This window comes from Lolium rigidum, chromosome 6, assembly GCF_022539505.1.
Source record: "Lolium rigidum isolate FL_2022 chromosome 6, APGP_CSIRO_Lrig_0.1, whole genome shotgun sequence".
In the NCBI taxonomy this organism is placed as follows: domain Eukaryota; kingdom Viridiplantae; phylum Streptophyta; class Magnoliopsida; order Poales; family Poaceae; genus Lolium; species Lolium rigidum.
This window is the reverse complement of record NC_061513.1, coordinates 113,589,149-113,606,327: the sequence shown is the minus strand read 5'-3', so window position 1 is coordinate 113,606,327 and position 17,179 is coordinate 113,589,149. Positions and strand designations below refer to the sequence as shown.

General features: G+C 42.6%; 1 protein-coding gene across 1 annotated transcript; it reads right to left on the bottom strand.

Moving 5' to 3' along the window:
* Window positions 1–15,631: 15,631 nt before the first annotated feature.
* On the bottom strand, window positions 15,632–16,663 carry LOC124660383 (protein STRICTOSIDINE SYNTHASE-LIKE 10-like). Its single transcript, XM_047198188.1, has one exon. The coding sequence runs from the start codon at window positions 16,661–16,663 to the stop codon at window positions 15,632–15,634; it is 1,032 nt and encodes a 343-aa protein (XP_047054144.1).
* Window positions 16,664–17,179: the final 516 nt, after the last annotated feature.

The following is a 17,179-nucleotide window of genomic DNA, read 5'->3' as shown; positions in this document are numbered from 1 at the left end:
TGTTAGGATGATCTCCTCGCGTCCGAGCCCAACGGCCCGAACTCGGACCCTTGACCTCGTCCGCGCCCTGATCGGGGGCGCCCAACCGTATCTGGTTGGTGGGCCCCTGTCGCCTGTGCTATATATACAGTGGTGGGGACGGTGGCACGGATCACGAGGTTGACCGGAGTGCCACTCGCCCCACCAAGACACCTACCGATCTAGGTCAGCACAGAGCCGACGGGAAGCTCTATCGCCGCCACCACTCCCTCACCTACGCGCCGCCGTCGCCACCATGGCCACTGCTTCCGGTTCCTCCTCACAGGGAGAAGGTACGTCGTCTTTCCCTCTCGATCTCTCTCTCACGCATCACACATGGACACGTTCTTTACAGAGATAGTGAGTACCCGGCTAAGATCTACACCTAGTCGATCTACCAATGTGAACATTGGTATCAGAGCCTATTCTAGGTGGTAGATCTTGTGTTTTCGGGTACAGACATGAACAACAACCCTAACCCGAGATCCCGACAGAAGCCCTACCCAATTCCAAACAGAAATCCTACATCGAAACGGGAAAAGAAAGATCTTGCCGGCCAGGGCTTCGGGCTGGTGCTGCTGGCGTAGAGGGCACCGCGCCGCCACCGCGGCCGGCTGCTGCTGCCAGCAAAGGGCGCCGCCACATGAGGCGCTTGCCGGCGGTGCGCCCACCCTCGGGTGGACGCACGCGCCGGCAAGAGGGCCAAGGGGGGCGCCGCTCCTTCCTCTCCTTCACCGTAGAACCAACGTTGAAGCTTTTGTTGGTGGAGAGGAACAGGTGAAGGGGAAAGAAAGGGCAATGGGAGGGGGGCGTCTCCGGCCACCTGCTGCGCGCGCGAGCGGCCGCCTCCGAGCCGCCAAATAGAAAGAAAGGGCGGACACGTCGCCACCGGCGAGCCGCCGGACCACGAGCGCGGGCGGGAGGAGCACCCTCTGCGCCGCCAGAGAGTGGACAGAGAGAGGCTACGGGGGAAAATGGCCCTAGGGTTAGGGTTTGAGCAGTTGGCCACGTTTTTATACCGGCCGAAACGGAAGGACGACCGTCGGACTGAATCCAACGGCCAGAAAAGGCTGTCGCGTGGGCAGCGTGGCCGGCGCCGTGTGCGGGCCGTGTCGACACCGTGGCTGGGCCGCGGGCCAGGCTGCGTTAGCAGGCCGCACAGCGTGCGGGCAGCGTCTGCCTCGCCTCGTGGGCGATGCGGGACCGGGCGGCATTCGGGCCGCATTTTGGCTGGCAGCGTAAGCTGCGCGTCGCGCAGTGCATGGCGGGCCGCGTGGGCTGCGGACCGAATGAGCGACAGTTTCACAGTTTTTTCTGTTTTATTAATTTACAGAGGCTTTTTAGTCAATTTTTGGCTGGTTTTAGGCCTAATTTTGTCCAAGTTTTTTCTGAATAAATAGAACCAACGTGATATTTGTTCAGAAATTAAAAGGTGAAAGTTTATGCCTCTGAAAATTTTAAAATTTAAAGTTTGAATTCAAAGTTTCCGCTGCAAATAGTTAAAGATGCATTTTAAATATGAAAAATGCAAAAATGATGATTAAAATTTAAAAAGTTGCTTAAAACTGATTGTTGAAACAATTATGATCCTGTCATTTTATAACCAACGTAATTGATGGCATGATCATGTTTTGTTGTAATAACATGTGCAAAACTGACAATTAAATTTTGAAGGAGATGATCAAAGTGATTATTGTGACAATTATGGTTCTGTTATTTTTTAACCAACGTTATTAATGACATGATCATGATTTGTTGCAATAAGGTGTGCATTTATCTCTATTTTCTACCCAACGGTGATATAGATTTAATTGCACAAATAGTTTTATGTTCTAATTTCGACCAACGTTGGATTATTGCATGCAATTGTTATTATGATCTCATTTCATTGTGGTTTAAAGGAGGGTACTACTTGATGAGCTGCATCAAGGATGTTCCAACCCTCATAGGTGACAACTACACTGAATGGAGAAAGAAGGTCGATTGTGCTGAGGTGGACTGGGTTCCCACAGCCGGTCAGACCAAAAGATCCAGTCAGAAATGTCAAGGATGATGATATTGCATGGCAGAATAAAAAGTGGCTAAGTGCCATTTATAAAGAATACAATTGAGAACGCTATTGTGGGCTCAATTGCAGAGTGTGCTTCCGTAAGGGAGTATCTTCAAAGAATAAAGAGCCAGTTCACTGGTTCTTCAAAGATATGTGCGACCCAGCTGCTGAAGAAACTGGTGACAGAAAAGTACACATGGACATGAAGGACATGGCAAGTGTGCCATATGGTGTAATAATGCTTATGTGGGGTTGCTTTACTCCATGATGAGTGATACGTCCAAAACGTATCTACTTTCCCGAACACTTTTGCTATTGTTTTACCTCTAATTTGTGTATTTTGGATACAACTAACACAGACTAACGCTGTTTTCAGCAGAATTGCTCTGGTGTCTCGTTTTTGTGCAGAAATCCAACTTTCAGGAAAATCCTCGGAATTTATGCCAAAGGGCTTATTTTTCCAGAAGATTCACGGAGCCAGAAGGGCAGGCCTGGGGGAGGCCCAGGGCCCCCACACACTAGGCCGGCGCGGCCTAGAGGGGGGGCGCGCCGCCCTAGCGTGTGGCCCCCTCAGCTGGCCTCCTACGCCCTCCTCTGGACTACTTAACGCCTTCGACCTAAAAACGCACGGGGGTGAGACGAAATCACCAGAAGACATCCAGTACGCCGCCACCATCGCGAAACTCCGTCTCGGGACCAGAAACTCCGTTCTGGCACTCCGTCGGGACGGGGAATTGGAGGAGATCATCGCCATCATCACCACCGACGCCTCTCCATCGACCAGCCATGTTTCCCCCATCCATGTGTGAGTAATTCCCCCGCTGTAGGCTGAAGGGGATGGTAGGGATTGGATGAGATTGGTCATGTAATAGCATAAGATTGTTAGGGCATAGTGCCTAGTGTCCGTAATTGGTACTTTTATGATATTGTTGCAACTTGTTATGCTTAATGCTTGTCACTAGGGCCCGAGTGCCATGATCTCAGATCTGAACATGTTATCAATTCATGATGATATTCATTGCTTTATGATCTTACCTGCAAGTTGTATACACGTATCGCTGTCCGGAACCCGAGGCCCCAAAGTGATGTAAATTGGGACAACCGGAGGGGAAGGCGGTGATATGAGGATCACATGTGTTCACGGAGTGTTAATGCTTTGCTTCGGTGCTCTATTAAAAGGAGTACCTTAATTTCCGAGAGATTCCCTAGAGGCCCGGCTGCCACCGGCCTGGTAGGACAAAAGATGTTGTGCAAGTTTCTCATTGCGAGCACGTACGACTAAATATGGAACACATGCTTATTGATTGATTAGTACTTGGATACCGTTTTATTATTATCCGCAAATGCCCCGCCTTGATTGTTACATGAGTTTCTCTCATCCATGCAACGCCCGTTCATCCATCCTTGTGCCTACGATATTTTAATCCTGCTTGTTTACTATAATCACTACTGCTGTCTTTGTTACACCGTCGTCGTTATTTCACTATCGCTATCGCTATAAAGCGTTACTATCGATAAACTCTTGCGAGCAAGTCTGTTTCCAGGTGCAGCTGAATTGACAACTCCGCTGTTAAGGCTTACAAGTATTCTTTGTCTCCCCTTGTGTCGAATCAATAAATTGGGTTTTACTTCCCGCAAAGACTGTTGCGATCCCCTATACTTGTGGGTCATCAAGACTATTTTCTGGCGCTGTTGCCGGGGAGCATAGCTTTATTTGCAAGTTCACTTGGATTGATATTGTTCGCTGCAAATTCTCCATCATGGGTAAACCTCGCGATACTAAAGTCGTCATATTACCATCCACTACAAGAAAAGGTACAACTCGAGTACCTCTCGCTGCTCTTGATTCACCATCCGTGATAAGTAAACTTGTTTCACCACCACAAGCTTCAAATGTCTGGTACTTCTGCAGAATCTGAAAATTCCTCTTATAATTTTGATGATGCTTCGCCGTGCTTGATAATGATGGTTCGTTAGGATCTTTTCTAGATGCTACAATTGCTAGGTCTAGACAAATTGAAAATACTGAAACTCCTAATGAAAATGCTGCTACACCTGTTAATTCAGCTGAGTCTGTTGAATACTCTAGTGATGATCTTGATGAAGATTATGTAGAACTTGATGATGATTTCATTGATAATGCAATGCTACTACTGATGCAAGTAATATTAAAAAGCTTCTTGCACAACGTCGTCGTTAGATATAAACCTGTCTCCCGATCCTAAATTTGCCACATCTCCTATAAACATTAAGGATAAGGATTATGATTTTTCTCTTGATTTATCTCATATATCTATTGTTGAGAAAACACCTTTTTGTGGTACTGAAAAAGAAAGTGATGTAGAACACATGATTGAGCTGTCTACTCTAAGTAACTTGTTTTCTGATGATGTTAAGAAGCGTACTTATTTCGTTGCTAAAAAATTTCCTTTCTCATTAAAGGATGATGCTAAAACTTGGTACAATAGTTTGCCACCTAATTCCATTGATAGTACAAAAGATATGCTTGATGTTTTCTTTCGGAAATACTTTCCTGCTAGTGCTCAACATATTGCTTTGCAGAGAATTTATAATTTTGACCAGGAAGATGGAGAAATTGCCTGAGGCTTGGGCGAGATTTTGCTCTCTTATTAGAGCTAGGCCTGGACATGACCTGGAAAAACATGATTTACTTGATATATTTTATAGTGGACTAACCATTGAGTCTAGGGCATACCTGGATAGTTGTGCTGGTTGTGTTTTCAGGAAAAGAACTCCAGACGACGCTGAAGAATTATTGGCGAGAATAGGCAGGAATCATGATGATTGGTCTACACCTGAACCAACCCCGACACCAATATTGAAGAAGAGGGGATGATTAAATTAAATGATGAAGATATGAGGGAAGCCAAGAAATCTCTTAAAGAGAAGGGTATTAAATCCGAAGATGTGAAAAATTTACCTCCCATAGAAGATTTATGCAAGATAACTCCCCCTTCATCCATGATTGAGGTACACTCTCTTGAACGCTTTACTAGGGAAGATATTCCGTATTCAAAACCTCCTGCTCAATGCTTAGATGAGTTTGATAATTATATTGTTAAGCAAAGTAATTTCAATACGAGAGTAGAGAATCATTTAATAGAAAATTCTCGAGCTATTAGTGAATTGCATGGTATTGTGGAGACAACCTCCAATGATGTTAAGATGCTTGTTAAACACTTTCATATGGTTCAAACTCAGATTGATCAACTCACTAAAGTGCAAAATGATTTGTTAAAAAATAATTCTAAAGAAAAACATGCTTATGAAGTAACAACTAGAGGCGGTGTTTCCACCCAGGATCCTCTATATCCTGAAGGGCATCCCAAAAGAGTTGAACAAGATTCTCAACGAACCGAAACTAGTGCTCCATCTAAGAAAAAGAAAAGAAAAAGAAACATAAAACTGTTGTAGAATCCTCTCGAGCATGTTGATGATCCTAATAGTATTTCTATTTCCGATGTCTGAAACCGAAAGTGGTAATGAACATGATAAAGATAATGATAAGAATGATGCTTCGATAAAGAAGAAGTTGAAGAAGAACCAGAAAAGCATGCTAAAAATAAAAAGTATACTAAAGAAGATTTTATTGCTAAGAAACATGGTAATGAAAGAGAACCTTGGGTTCAAAAGCAAATGCCTTTTCCTGCTAAGAAACTAAAATCAAAGGAAGAAGAACACTATAACAAATTTTGTGATTGGATGAAACCTTTATTCCTGCAAATCCCTTTGACTGATGCTATTAAACTGCCTCCTTATTCAAAGTATATGAAAGATATTGTCACTAACAAATAGAAAATTCCTAATGAGGAGATTTCCACTATGCTTGCTAATTACTCTTTCAATGGTAAGGTTCCAAAGAAGCTTGGCGACCCAGGTATACCGACTATTCCTTGTTCAATCAAGAATAATTATGTTAGAACTGCTCTATGTGATTTGGGAGCAGGTGTTAGTGTTATGCCTTTTTCTCTTTATAAGAGACTTTATTTAGATAAGTTGATACCAACTGATATATCTTTGCAAATGGCTGATAAATCTACTCGCTATTCCTGTTGGTATATGTGAGGATGTTCCTGTTCAAGTTACTAATAATTGCTTAATATTAACTGATTTTGTTTTGTTGGAAATGCCCGAAGATGATAATATGTCTATTATTCTTGGGAGACCTTTTCTTAACACCGCAGGGGCTGTTATTGATTGCAATAAAGGAAAAGTTACTTTCAATGTCGATGACAAGGAGCATACCGTTTATTTTCCCAAGAGAATTTACAAAGTATGTGGAGTTAATACAATTTCTAATGTGAGAACTATCAAAGTGGGAACTATTGATTGTCCTATATATGAGCCTAAAGAAGAATATCAAACTCTTGTGATTGGATCCATATCAATACAATACAAGGTAACATGATTGATTTGAGGTTTAATTCTTCTTATGCTATGTAAAATTTATTTGGTGGCAAGACTTGATCAACCTTGTTAATAAATTCATTTTATATGCATAGAGGAACTAAACAACATTTTTTTCTTCCTCCACTTGCTTTACTTACTGTAGCACTACTTGTTTTGCAAGATGCTTTAGATTGATCTCCACTTAGGCCAAAAGCCTAAGCTTGGGGGGAGGTATACCGGCATCACTCATTCTTTGCATATTATAGTTGCTGGATATTTGTACATACTTGTTTAGCTTCTTAAAGTGGTTTTCTAATAAGAGGGAGATGATATTTGGGGAAGTGCTGATTGAAAACAGATTCTGGATCGACACCAAAAAATTCTCAAAAACAGCCGTAACGTTATTTTGCGAAGCCAATTTTTGTGCATGTTCCCCAGGTTGTTATCTAACTTTCATTAGTTGAACACTTTTCGAGCTGAGCAGCGGAAGAATTTCTTAAAAATCGATTACTGTACTGCTGTCAAGTTTGACGAATTTCCTTTGTGTTTATGCGACTCTTTTAGTTTTCATTTTCTTGTTTTTGCTTTGTTTCTTTCCTAAAACACAAAAAGACCAAAAATATTTCTGTTGTTTCTCTTTACCATTTGTTTATTTTGGCTTCTTGCTTTTATTTTGCTTTATTTGCTATCGTTGGTTTGCTATAAGAAAACCCAAAAAGATTTTGCTTTGTTTGCTTGTTTCCTTTTGTTCTTGTTTCCAATTCGAAAACACCAAAAATATTTGATGTTCTTCTTTGGTTTTGTAAAGTTCGTTATGGAGTTCAGTGTTCTTCGATGGCTGGAGCGTGGTTTTCATTTCATATTATTCAAGCTACACAAGTGAAAAGGCAATAATGACGATCTACGACAATCCGACTGTGGTGAGAGGCTGGTCTGAACTCTATTTGTTTTCATTTTTGTACATATACTCATCCATGTGAGCATGCTTAGTTGGTTCATGTGAGGTATATGTCATTTAAGAAAGTCTAGTAGTTCATGATCTCTCATGATTAGCTCCAATTTATTAATATGAGTAGCATGTCATAAATATTTGCTTGCATTGTTTTATTCATAGATAGGTATGACATTGTGGTATCCTCCTCTGAATAATTCACTTGAATCAACTTGGCACATGCTCACGCATGCATATGACTGAACAAAAAGTCAATTAAGCCTCGATGATTTACTTTACCTCAGAGTTCTTGTATCACTTTTATGCCTCCGTTAATTTATTTTGTCGCAAGCATGATTATGACGGTTACTTGCTCTCTTGATTGTCGCTTCCCAGTCTATTGCTAGCCTTCACTTTTACTGAGCGGGAACGCTGCTCGTGCTTCCAAACCCCTGAAAACCAAGTTATTCCAAAGTGTCCACCATAAATACCTATGCATGGCATTTAAAACCATTCCAAGTAAATTCTCATGTGCTACCTTTAAACCTTCAAAATGCTTCTTAATTTGTGTCAATATTTTATAGCTCATGAGGAAATATGTGATGTTTATCTTTCAATCTTGTCATTTACTCCTGACAGACTTTCATAATGGACTAGTGGCACATCCGCTTATCCAATAATTTTGCAAAAAGAGTCGGCAACGGGGTTCCCAGCCCCAATTAATCAACTTTCATTAACAATTCTCTTCACATGTTTTGCCCTGATTTATCAGTAAGCAACTTAAATTGCAAATAGACACTCCTCCATGGTATGTGATTGATGGAAGGCACCCGAGTATTCGGTTAGCCATGGCTTGTGTAAGCAAAGGTTGAGGGGAGTGTCATCCATAATAAAACTAAAGTACGTGCGTAAACAAAAGAGAAGAGGGATGATTTACCCTGCTGGTAGAGATAACGTCCTTCATGGGAGCCGCTCTTGAAAGTCTGGTTGACGAGGTAGTTAGAGTACCCACTATCATTCGTTGACAACAACAAACACCTCTCAAAATAATTTTACTCCTCGTTTTACAAATGAAAAGCTCTAGCACATGTTAATCCTTGCTTCCCTCTGCGAAGGGTCAATCTTTTACTTTTACATTGAGTCACCATCCTTTCTTTGAGCACTTTCTTGAGAGCACAACTGTCATTCTTAGTGTAATATGCTTGTCCCAAAATGTGATTAATTGTAGTATAACTTTGATGCTTTTATCTTTGATAATCTCTACTTCCAGTCTTCCCATAAACTTCAAAGGTGCCCAAGCATTTATGTTTTGTTGTACAAATACGGGCAAGCGAGATACCACTTTATCATATCCTTCTATGAACATTGCAATCCTGCTGATAGACATGATTCATGATGCTCATTATTAATTTGTTGGTACCTTTTCCATGATTGACATAGCTATTAGATGATTTTATTTGCATGTACCTTATTATGAATTGCTTAAGTACTTGCCATATCATGAGAATATTTACATCATATGAACAAATGTGTTCGTGAAAGTTCTTTTATCGCACTCGGTTGTTAACCGAATTGCTTGAGGACAAGCAATAAGCTAAGCTTGGGGGGAGTTGATACGTCCAAAACGTATCTACTTTCCCGAACACTTTTGCTATTGTTTTGCCTCTAATTTGTGTATTTTGGATACAACTAACACGGACTAACGCAGTTTTCAGCAGAATTGCTCTGGTGTCTCATTTTTGTGCAGAAATCCAACTTTCAGGAAAATCCTCGGAATTTATGCCAAAGGGCTTATTTTTCCAGAAGATTCACGGAGCCAGAAGGGCAGGCCCGGGGGAGGCCCAGGGCCCCCACACACTAGGGCGGCGCGGCCTTGAGGGGGGGGGGCGCCGCCCTAGCGTGTGGCCCCCTCGGCTGGCCTCCGACGCCCTCCTCTGGACTACATAACGCCTTCGACCTAAAAACGCACGGGGGTGAGACGAAATCACCAGAAGACATCCAGTACGCCGCCACCATCACGAAACTCCGTCTCGGGACCAGAAACTCCGTTCTGGCACTCCGCCGGGACGGGGAATTGGAGGAGATCATCGCCATCATCACCACCGACGCCTCTCCATCGACCAGCCATGTTTCCCCCATCCATGTGTGAGTAATTCCCCCGCTGTAGGCTGAAGGGGATGGTAGGGATTGGATGAGATTGGTCATGTAATAGCATAAGATTGTTAGGGCATAGTGCCTAGTGTCCGTAATTGGTACTTTTATGATATTGTTGCAACTTGTTATGCTTAATGCTTGTCACTAGGGCCCGAGTGCCATGATCTCAGATCTGAACAGGTTATCAATTCATGATGATATTCATTGCTTTATGATCTTACCTGCAAGTTGTATACACGTATCGCTGTCCGGAACCCGAGGCCCCAAAGTGACAGAAATTGGGACAACCGGAGGGGAAGGCGGTGATATGAGGATCACATGTGTTCACGGAGTGTTAATGCTTTGCTCCGGTGCTCTATTAAAAGGAGTACCTTAATTTCCGATAGATTCCCTAGAGGCCCGGCTGCCACCGGCTGGTAGGACAAAAGATGTTGTGCAAGTTTCTCATTGCGAGCACGTACGACTAAATATTGAACACATGCCTATTGATTGATTAGTACTTGGATACCGTTTATTATTATCTGCAAATGCCCTGCCTTGATTGTTACATGAGTTTCTCTCATCCATGCAACGCCCGTTCATCCATCCCTGTGCCTACAGTATTTTAATCCTGTTGTTTACTATAATCACTACTGCTTTCTTTGTTACACTGCTGCTATTATTTCACTACTGCTACTGCTATAAAACTGTTACTACTGATAAACTCTTGCAAGCAAGTTCGTTTCCGAGTGCGACTGAATTGACAACTCCGCTGTTAAGGCTTACAAGTATTCTTTGTCTCCCCTTCTGTCGAATCAATAAATTGGGTTTTACTTCCCGCGAAGAATGTTGCGATCCCCTATACTTGTGGGTCATCAATGAGCTTTATTTATTGTCCTTGCGTGAAAAAGTATTGTCTGTGTGTAAAGTGAATGAGCAAATATCCGCGTCGGAAAAAGATCAAAAGAAAAGAAAAAGAACTGATGAATCATCGAAGTTATGGCACTATCGCTTAGGCCATATTTCGAGGGGGAGAATAGAAAGACTCGTTAAAAATGATATTCTTTCTCCATTAGAATTCTTAGACATAGAACAGTGCATCGATTGCATTAAAGGAAAATTTGTAAAGCAAATTAAAAAGGGTGCAAATCGAAGCACAGCAACAGTAGAAATAATTCACACCGATATATGTGGACCATTTCCTGTGAAAAGCGTGGATGGCTATGATTCGTTCATAACATTCACGGATGATTACTCCCGATATGGTTATATTTATCCAATAAAAGAAAGAACAGAAGCGTTGGATAAATTTAAAATATTCAAAGCTGAAGTTGAAAATCAGCATGATAATAGAATAAAGATAGTCACGTCTGATCGTGGAGGGGAGTACTACGGTCGACATACTCCATATGACCAAGTCCCTGGACCTTTTGCAAGGTTCCTACAGGAGACTGGAATAGTCGCCCAGTACTCGATGCCGGGCGAACCTCAGCAGAATGGGGTAGCTGAAAGGCGCAACCGTACCCTTATGGATATGGTGCACAGTATGATGAGCTATTCCACCCTACCATTGGGATTGTGAATTGAGGCGTTAAAACCGCTATTCACATTCTAAACAGAGTACCAAGCAAATTGGTGCCCAAAACACCGTATGAGCTATGGACAGGGAGAGTGCCTTCTGTAAACCACCTGAAAGTGTGGGGGAGCCCTGCTGAGGCCAAAGTATTCAATCCAAATATCGCAAAGTTAGATACCAAAACAGTAAGCTGCCATTTTATTGGCTATCCCGAAAAGTCAAAAGGTTATCGTTTCTACTGCTCCAGCAGAAATACACAAAGTTTGTGGAAACGAGACATGTTGTCTTCTTAGAAGACGAAATGATGAGGGGGAGCATGGTAGCTCGGAAAATTGATCTTGAGGAGAAGAGGGTGCATGCACCTAATCCGATGACTCAGGAGCCATTTTTTGTGCTACCATGTGCACCTGTACCGACGATCCCTGCGATTGTGGTGCAAGCTCCTGTTGTGACTCCACCCATGACAACGATGAGTGAAAATTTGGAACCTGACTGTCAGGAGCCGAATGAACCATTTGTTGAGCATGAAAGGGAGCAACAACAGCCACCTCCAGAAGCTTAGCCACAAGTTGAGGAACAGAATGCTCCAGAGATTGAGGCCCCTAGAAGGTCTACAAGGGCTAGAAAATCAGCAATTTTGAATGATTACAAAGTTTACAACACAGAAACGGTTCATATGGAAGGTGATCCCACTTCATATGAAGAAGCCATGAGGAGCCCAGATTCATCAAAGTGGGTGGAGGCCATGGAAGACGAAATGAGATCGATGAGTACCAACAATGTTTGGGAGTTAGAGAATATTCCTAAAGGAGCCAAAATAGTGGGCTGCAAATGGGTCTACAAAATAAAATATGACACCAATGGGAACATCGAAAAGTATAAAGCACGACTTGTGGCAAAAGGATTTACCCAAAGAGAAGGGATAGATTACAATGAGACATTTTCTCCGGTCTCATGTAAGTATTCCTTCAGAATCATCATGGCACTAGTTGCACATTTTGATTTAGAGTTGCATCAAATGGATGTAAAGACGGCATTTCTAAACGGGGATTTAGAAGAAAATGTCTACATGAAACAACCCAAGGGTTTTATCATGGAGGGCAAGGAAGAAATGGGATGCCGCCTAAAGAAATCCATTTATGGATTAAAGCAAGCCTCCAGACAGTGGTATCTAAAGTTTAATGAGACAATTAAGATATTTGGATTTAAAATATTGAGGACAATTGCGTTTATGCAAAGTTTAAAAGTGGGAAATATATTTTCCTAATCTTGTATGTGGATGATATTCAGCTTGCCAGCAGTGATATGTTAGTCTACTGCAAGAGACAAAGAAGTTCTTGTCCTCAAATTTTGATATGAAAGATCTTGGTGAAGCGCCATATGTTTTGGGCATAGAAATTCACCGAGATAGAAACAATGGAGTATTAGGACTATCGCAAAAGTCTTATTTAGAAAAGATTCTAAGTAAGTATAATATGCATAAGTGCAGATGCCACACCTGCCCCTATAGTCAAGGGCCGACAGTTTTGGGAAACATCAAAGTCCCCAAAATCAATACGAGCTCGATCAAATGAAAGCGGTTCCATATGCTTCGGCTATTGGAAGCCTACGGTATGCACAAGTGTGCACTCGCCCTGACTTAGAATTTATCACCGGAGTACTCGGTAGATATCAAGAAAATCCAGGTTTTGAACACTGAAAAATGGTAAAGAAGGCATTGCGTTATGTGAAAGGCACAAAAAATTACATGCTAACATACAGAAGATCTAATTCCCTAGAAATAAGAGGGTATTCAGATGCAGATTTTACGGGGAATAAAGATGATAGAAAATCCACATCTGGATATGTATTCACGCTCGCAGGGGGAGCTATTTCGTGAAGAAGCTCCAAACAGACGATACTTGCATCATCCACGATATATGCAGAATTTATAGCATGTTATGAAGCCACGGGGTAGGCATTATGGTTAAAGAAATTCAAACCCGACTTGAAAGTGGTAGATTGTATTGACAAACCACTAAAGATGTACTGCGACAATGAGCCCGTAATATTTTATGCTCACAACAACAAATTGAGTACAGCTACGAAACCAATTGAGGTTAAGTATTATGTTGTGAAACACAAGGTCCAGGATCAAACAATAAGTCTCGAGCATATAAGGACAAAAAATATGCTTGCGGATCCGCTAACGAAAGGATTACCATCCAGCGTGTTCAAGGAGCACGTAGCCGGCATGGGTTTAAGGGAAAATCTTACCTATCCTGGATCATAAGAGGCCCAAAAAGTAAAAGAATTTGTTTCAAAACAGAGAAGTGTATTGTGGCTGTCTGATTCTATCGGCAATAGAGCTGTGACGATGAAACATGCCTTATGTACTGATCCAAAATGAAACGAATAAAATAAAAGTATAAAGTTAAAAGAAAAGTTGAGATCAAGGGGGAGAATGTTAGGATGATCTCCATGTGAATACCTGGGAGAAATATATAAACACACATGAATGCAATGAGTGCAATTTTTTATCCAAGACAATGGTAAGGCTGAAGGGACTTGTCCCGGCATGTTCTGTCTCGTATTATTACTGTAGGATTTATTTGTTGTAATTGCCGGTCGAGTAATGAAGACACCTTGTTTGAACATTTTCTATGAAATTCAAAAAAGCTTTTTATTATTAGAGAAATAAATCGCTAGTGTGTGTTATATACATATATTACTTTAAAAATATCTTTTCAGAGCAAAAGTTGCCAGTGTATGTTATATTAGTTCACTAACTAACAGTGGAACAGTGTATTTTTGCTTGTACAGCTAGAAAACCCACAATATATAGCGAGTATTTTCTTGCTTTTCTTCTGAAAGGTTCATCCCACAATAAAAGGAGCTTGACGGAAATTAGCTTTTTTGGACATGAAAATGAAAGAAAATAATATATAATAATTTGTTCATAATATGTGTCGATTACACATTTACACCAGGAGAAAATGAACTGGAAAATTACACGAAAGGATAAAATATAAGAAACAAAAAAGCTATGTTGAATCAACCTATCTCTATTTGCGTTTAACTACACTGACGTAAGGCAGCTCTACGGAACCCATGTAGGTTTTGAAGGTTTATGCTTATATTTACCTTTCCCTGTTATCCGGATTATGTTATGAAGAAAGAGGCGAAGAAAATACAGTGGTAAGTGATGGAGTAGATTAGGTTCTTATGTGTTCAATTTTTTTTTTCTAATTCTGCTATTGATTCCAGTTTGTTGTTTTATCATGGTAATACCTTGAAGAGTCTGGTAATTGTTAATATGAGTGCATCCCTTCTTCACAGCTTCAGTTAACGGGGTACTAAATCTTTCATCACTAATTCACTCTGTCATGCTTTGGCAAGTCATTCCAAGTTGCAAAGCAGGTACATGAAGAAAAATGTTTTTGTATCGGAAACCGGACAGATCACATCACCTTTTGCATCGCGGAGTCTGGCTCTACACTGAAAAATTCTATCGTTAGGGTTCAGATTTGCATATTCCATACATTTGAATGGCTTCAGTGGCCAGGAAAAGGTTCAGTTTATAGCTGATCTGCTTCCCCAAGTTACAAGCGGTGGGAAAAACCTGTAATTCTGAGTTGGCTGATTATGTATACGTTTACATGGCCTACCCATCTGTTTTACATATTTTCTTCATATGTGGGAGTTCTTGATGTGGATAATTTATTTCTTCATATATTTTGGGAATAATTAGCTAGAAAAATCGCTTGTTATATATGGTGGTAGGGTATCGCACGGTAAACGTGATAAGCTACTCTCAAACAAACAAACAAAATATGGTGGTTGGGTATGTTGAGTCTTGCGATGAACCATGTCGCCTGCTGGTAGGTGTTGTGGTTGTGCCTGGTTTCTTCATATATTTTGCGCTCCTAGCTGCACCGGATGATGTCTGTCCCACTTCAGTTAAGTTAACCTGGCATTTCAAGTCTCGGTCCAGATGTACTATGGAGCTAAATCAGTTTGGACTTTGCTAGAACTGATTGTACAAAGAAAATACAAATCAGACACCTAGCGTTATATTGTCACAAGAAAGATCTCTATATATATTGCCGCACGAGCGATAAATTATCCAGTCACTTATTCAGCATCCTTGAATCTCTCAAACTATAGTCTCATGCATCAATATGCTGGAAGAGAAAACAATGTGTACTTCAGAGCCTGAAAACTTGAGTATGAATAAATTGTCAGTGTATGTTATATTAGTTGAAAACTAACACTGCAACACTGAATTTGCTCGTACAGTTAGAGAACCCACAATAGAGAGTAATTTCTTGCTTTGCTTTTGAAAGATTCAGTAGGAGGGTAGGAGCTTGACAGAAATTAGTCTTTCTTGACATGAAAATGAAAGAAATAACATATAATAATTTGCTGATAATATGTGTCGATTACATTGGGTATTCTGGCAGAAAATAAACTGGAAAATTACACGGAGGGATAAAATATAAGTAACAAAAATCTATGTTCAATCAAACTATCTCTATTTGCGTTTAACTACACTGACATAAGGTAGCTCCACGGAACCCATGTAGATTTTGCCATTGTTCCTCTCCATTATCTCCGTCGGTCTCACACTCTTGGGACCTCTCATCTCTTCTAGTATCTTCCCGTTGGAGCCGACCCTCACAGCAAGCAGATGGCTATCCCGGCCAAAAGGAAGCTCGTTTTTCTCACGGTGTAAAGCCACCCAATAACCTCCCTTGTTGCTAGGTCTCACATTATCAGGGTAACCCGGGAGGTCGGCAAAAGGCTCGGATCGTCCGGTGTTGGGGCCTTTGATCCAGTGCCTTAGTAGTTTGCAAGGACCGGTTGACGCAACCACAAGGTGAGTACGGTCGGTGCTGACGGCGACGCCATTAGGGTAGGTCATGTCTGATTGGAGCACCGTAACATCTGAAGTCCGCGGATCGTACCTCATGAGGCGGCCCGTCGAGTCCCCCGTTCTCGTCACCATCTCGTGCTGCGCCCTGTTGTAGTTCATAGAGCTGTCCGTGAAGTAGACCTGGCCGGTAGTTTGGTCGACGTCAACTCCGTTGGTGAAACTTAGAGGTATGCCATCAACGCTATTGACCAGCACCGTTGCCTCCCCGCCGCCCGGGCCAACCCTCATGAGGCCCTTGTACGCGTCAGCGATGTATAGGTCTCCCGTCTTCTGGTCGAACCGAAGGCCGAGCGGGCGGCCGCATTGGCTCTCCGTCGCGGTCTCCGGGCGGAACTTGGTGGCCGTGCACATCTTGCTGTCGTAGCCGGGGCCGTGCGTGTAGGTGGTCCAGCCGAGCTTGTCGCCATTCCACTTGAGGACGCGGCCGTCGGAGACGCCGCTGTAGGGGCCCTGGCCCTGGCCGTCGAAGGCGACGCTCTCCGGCCCGCGGACGGTCCCGCGCGGCAGCGGCAGGTGCTGGCTCCGGGTGGCGTCGAAGCTGGCGGCCGCCATAGCGGCGGGCAGGAAAAGCATGACCAGGATCACCAGGGCGATCGTAGCCTTGGCAAGGCGGCTCATCCCGCAACCCATACTTGCTTGTTGCTTCTTCGATCGATCAAGTTCGCGTCGTTGGCTGGCTCAGTATTTTGGTTCTGCGATGGAGCTTCGTATGTGGTCGGCTGATTCGCTAGCTCGATGGTTTGTGGACAGTACACGGTGGGTGCCTGCACTTATATAGTACTGGCCGAGAACTATCTACCGTTCCGAGTCGGTGCATGAAACAGATTCCGAGTCGAAGAGAAGTACTACGTTCGTACTACTGCTGGAGAACTATCCTACTCTCGATCGGAGTAGTAATTTCTGCACGACTTTGCTTAAAGTGCAGCGATTCCGAGCGCGATGGTGACTTCGCCTTGAACACGGCGAGCTGCCGACGAACGGAAGGCTTCTGATTCAGTTCATGGTCACACAAGCAACTGATTGGCATAGAGACATTGACACCGTTCAGCAGCCGCCGGATGAAGATCGGATGGCTTCCCGGGGTGGTATTCTCATCTCTCACATAGTAGATGTGGATGATAATGAAACCCCGGACCACAGTTCAGA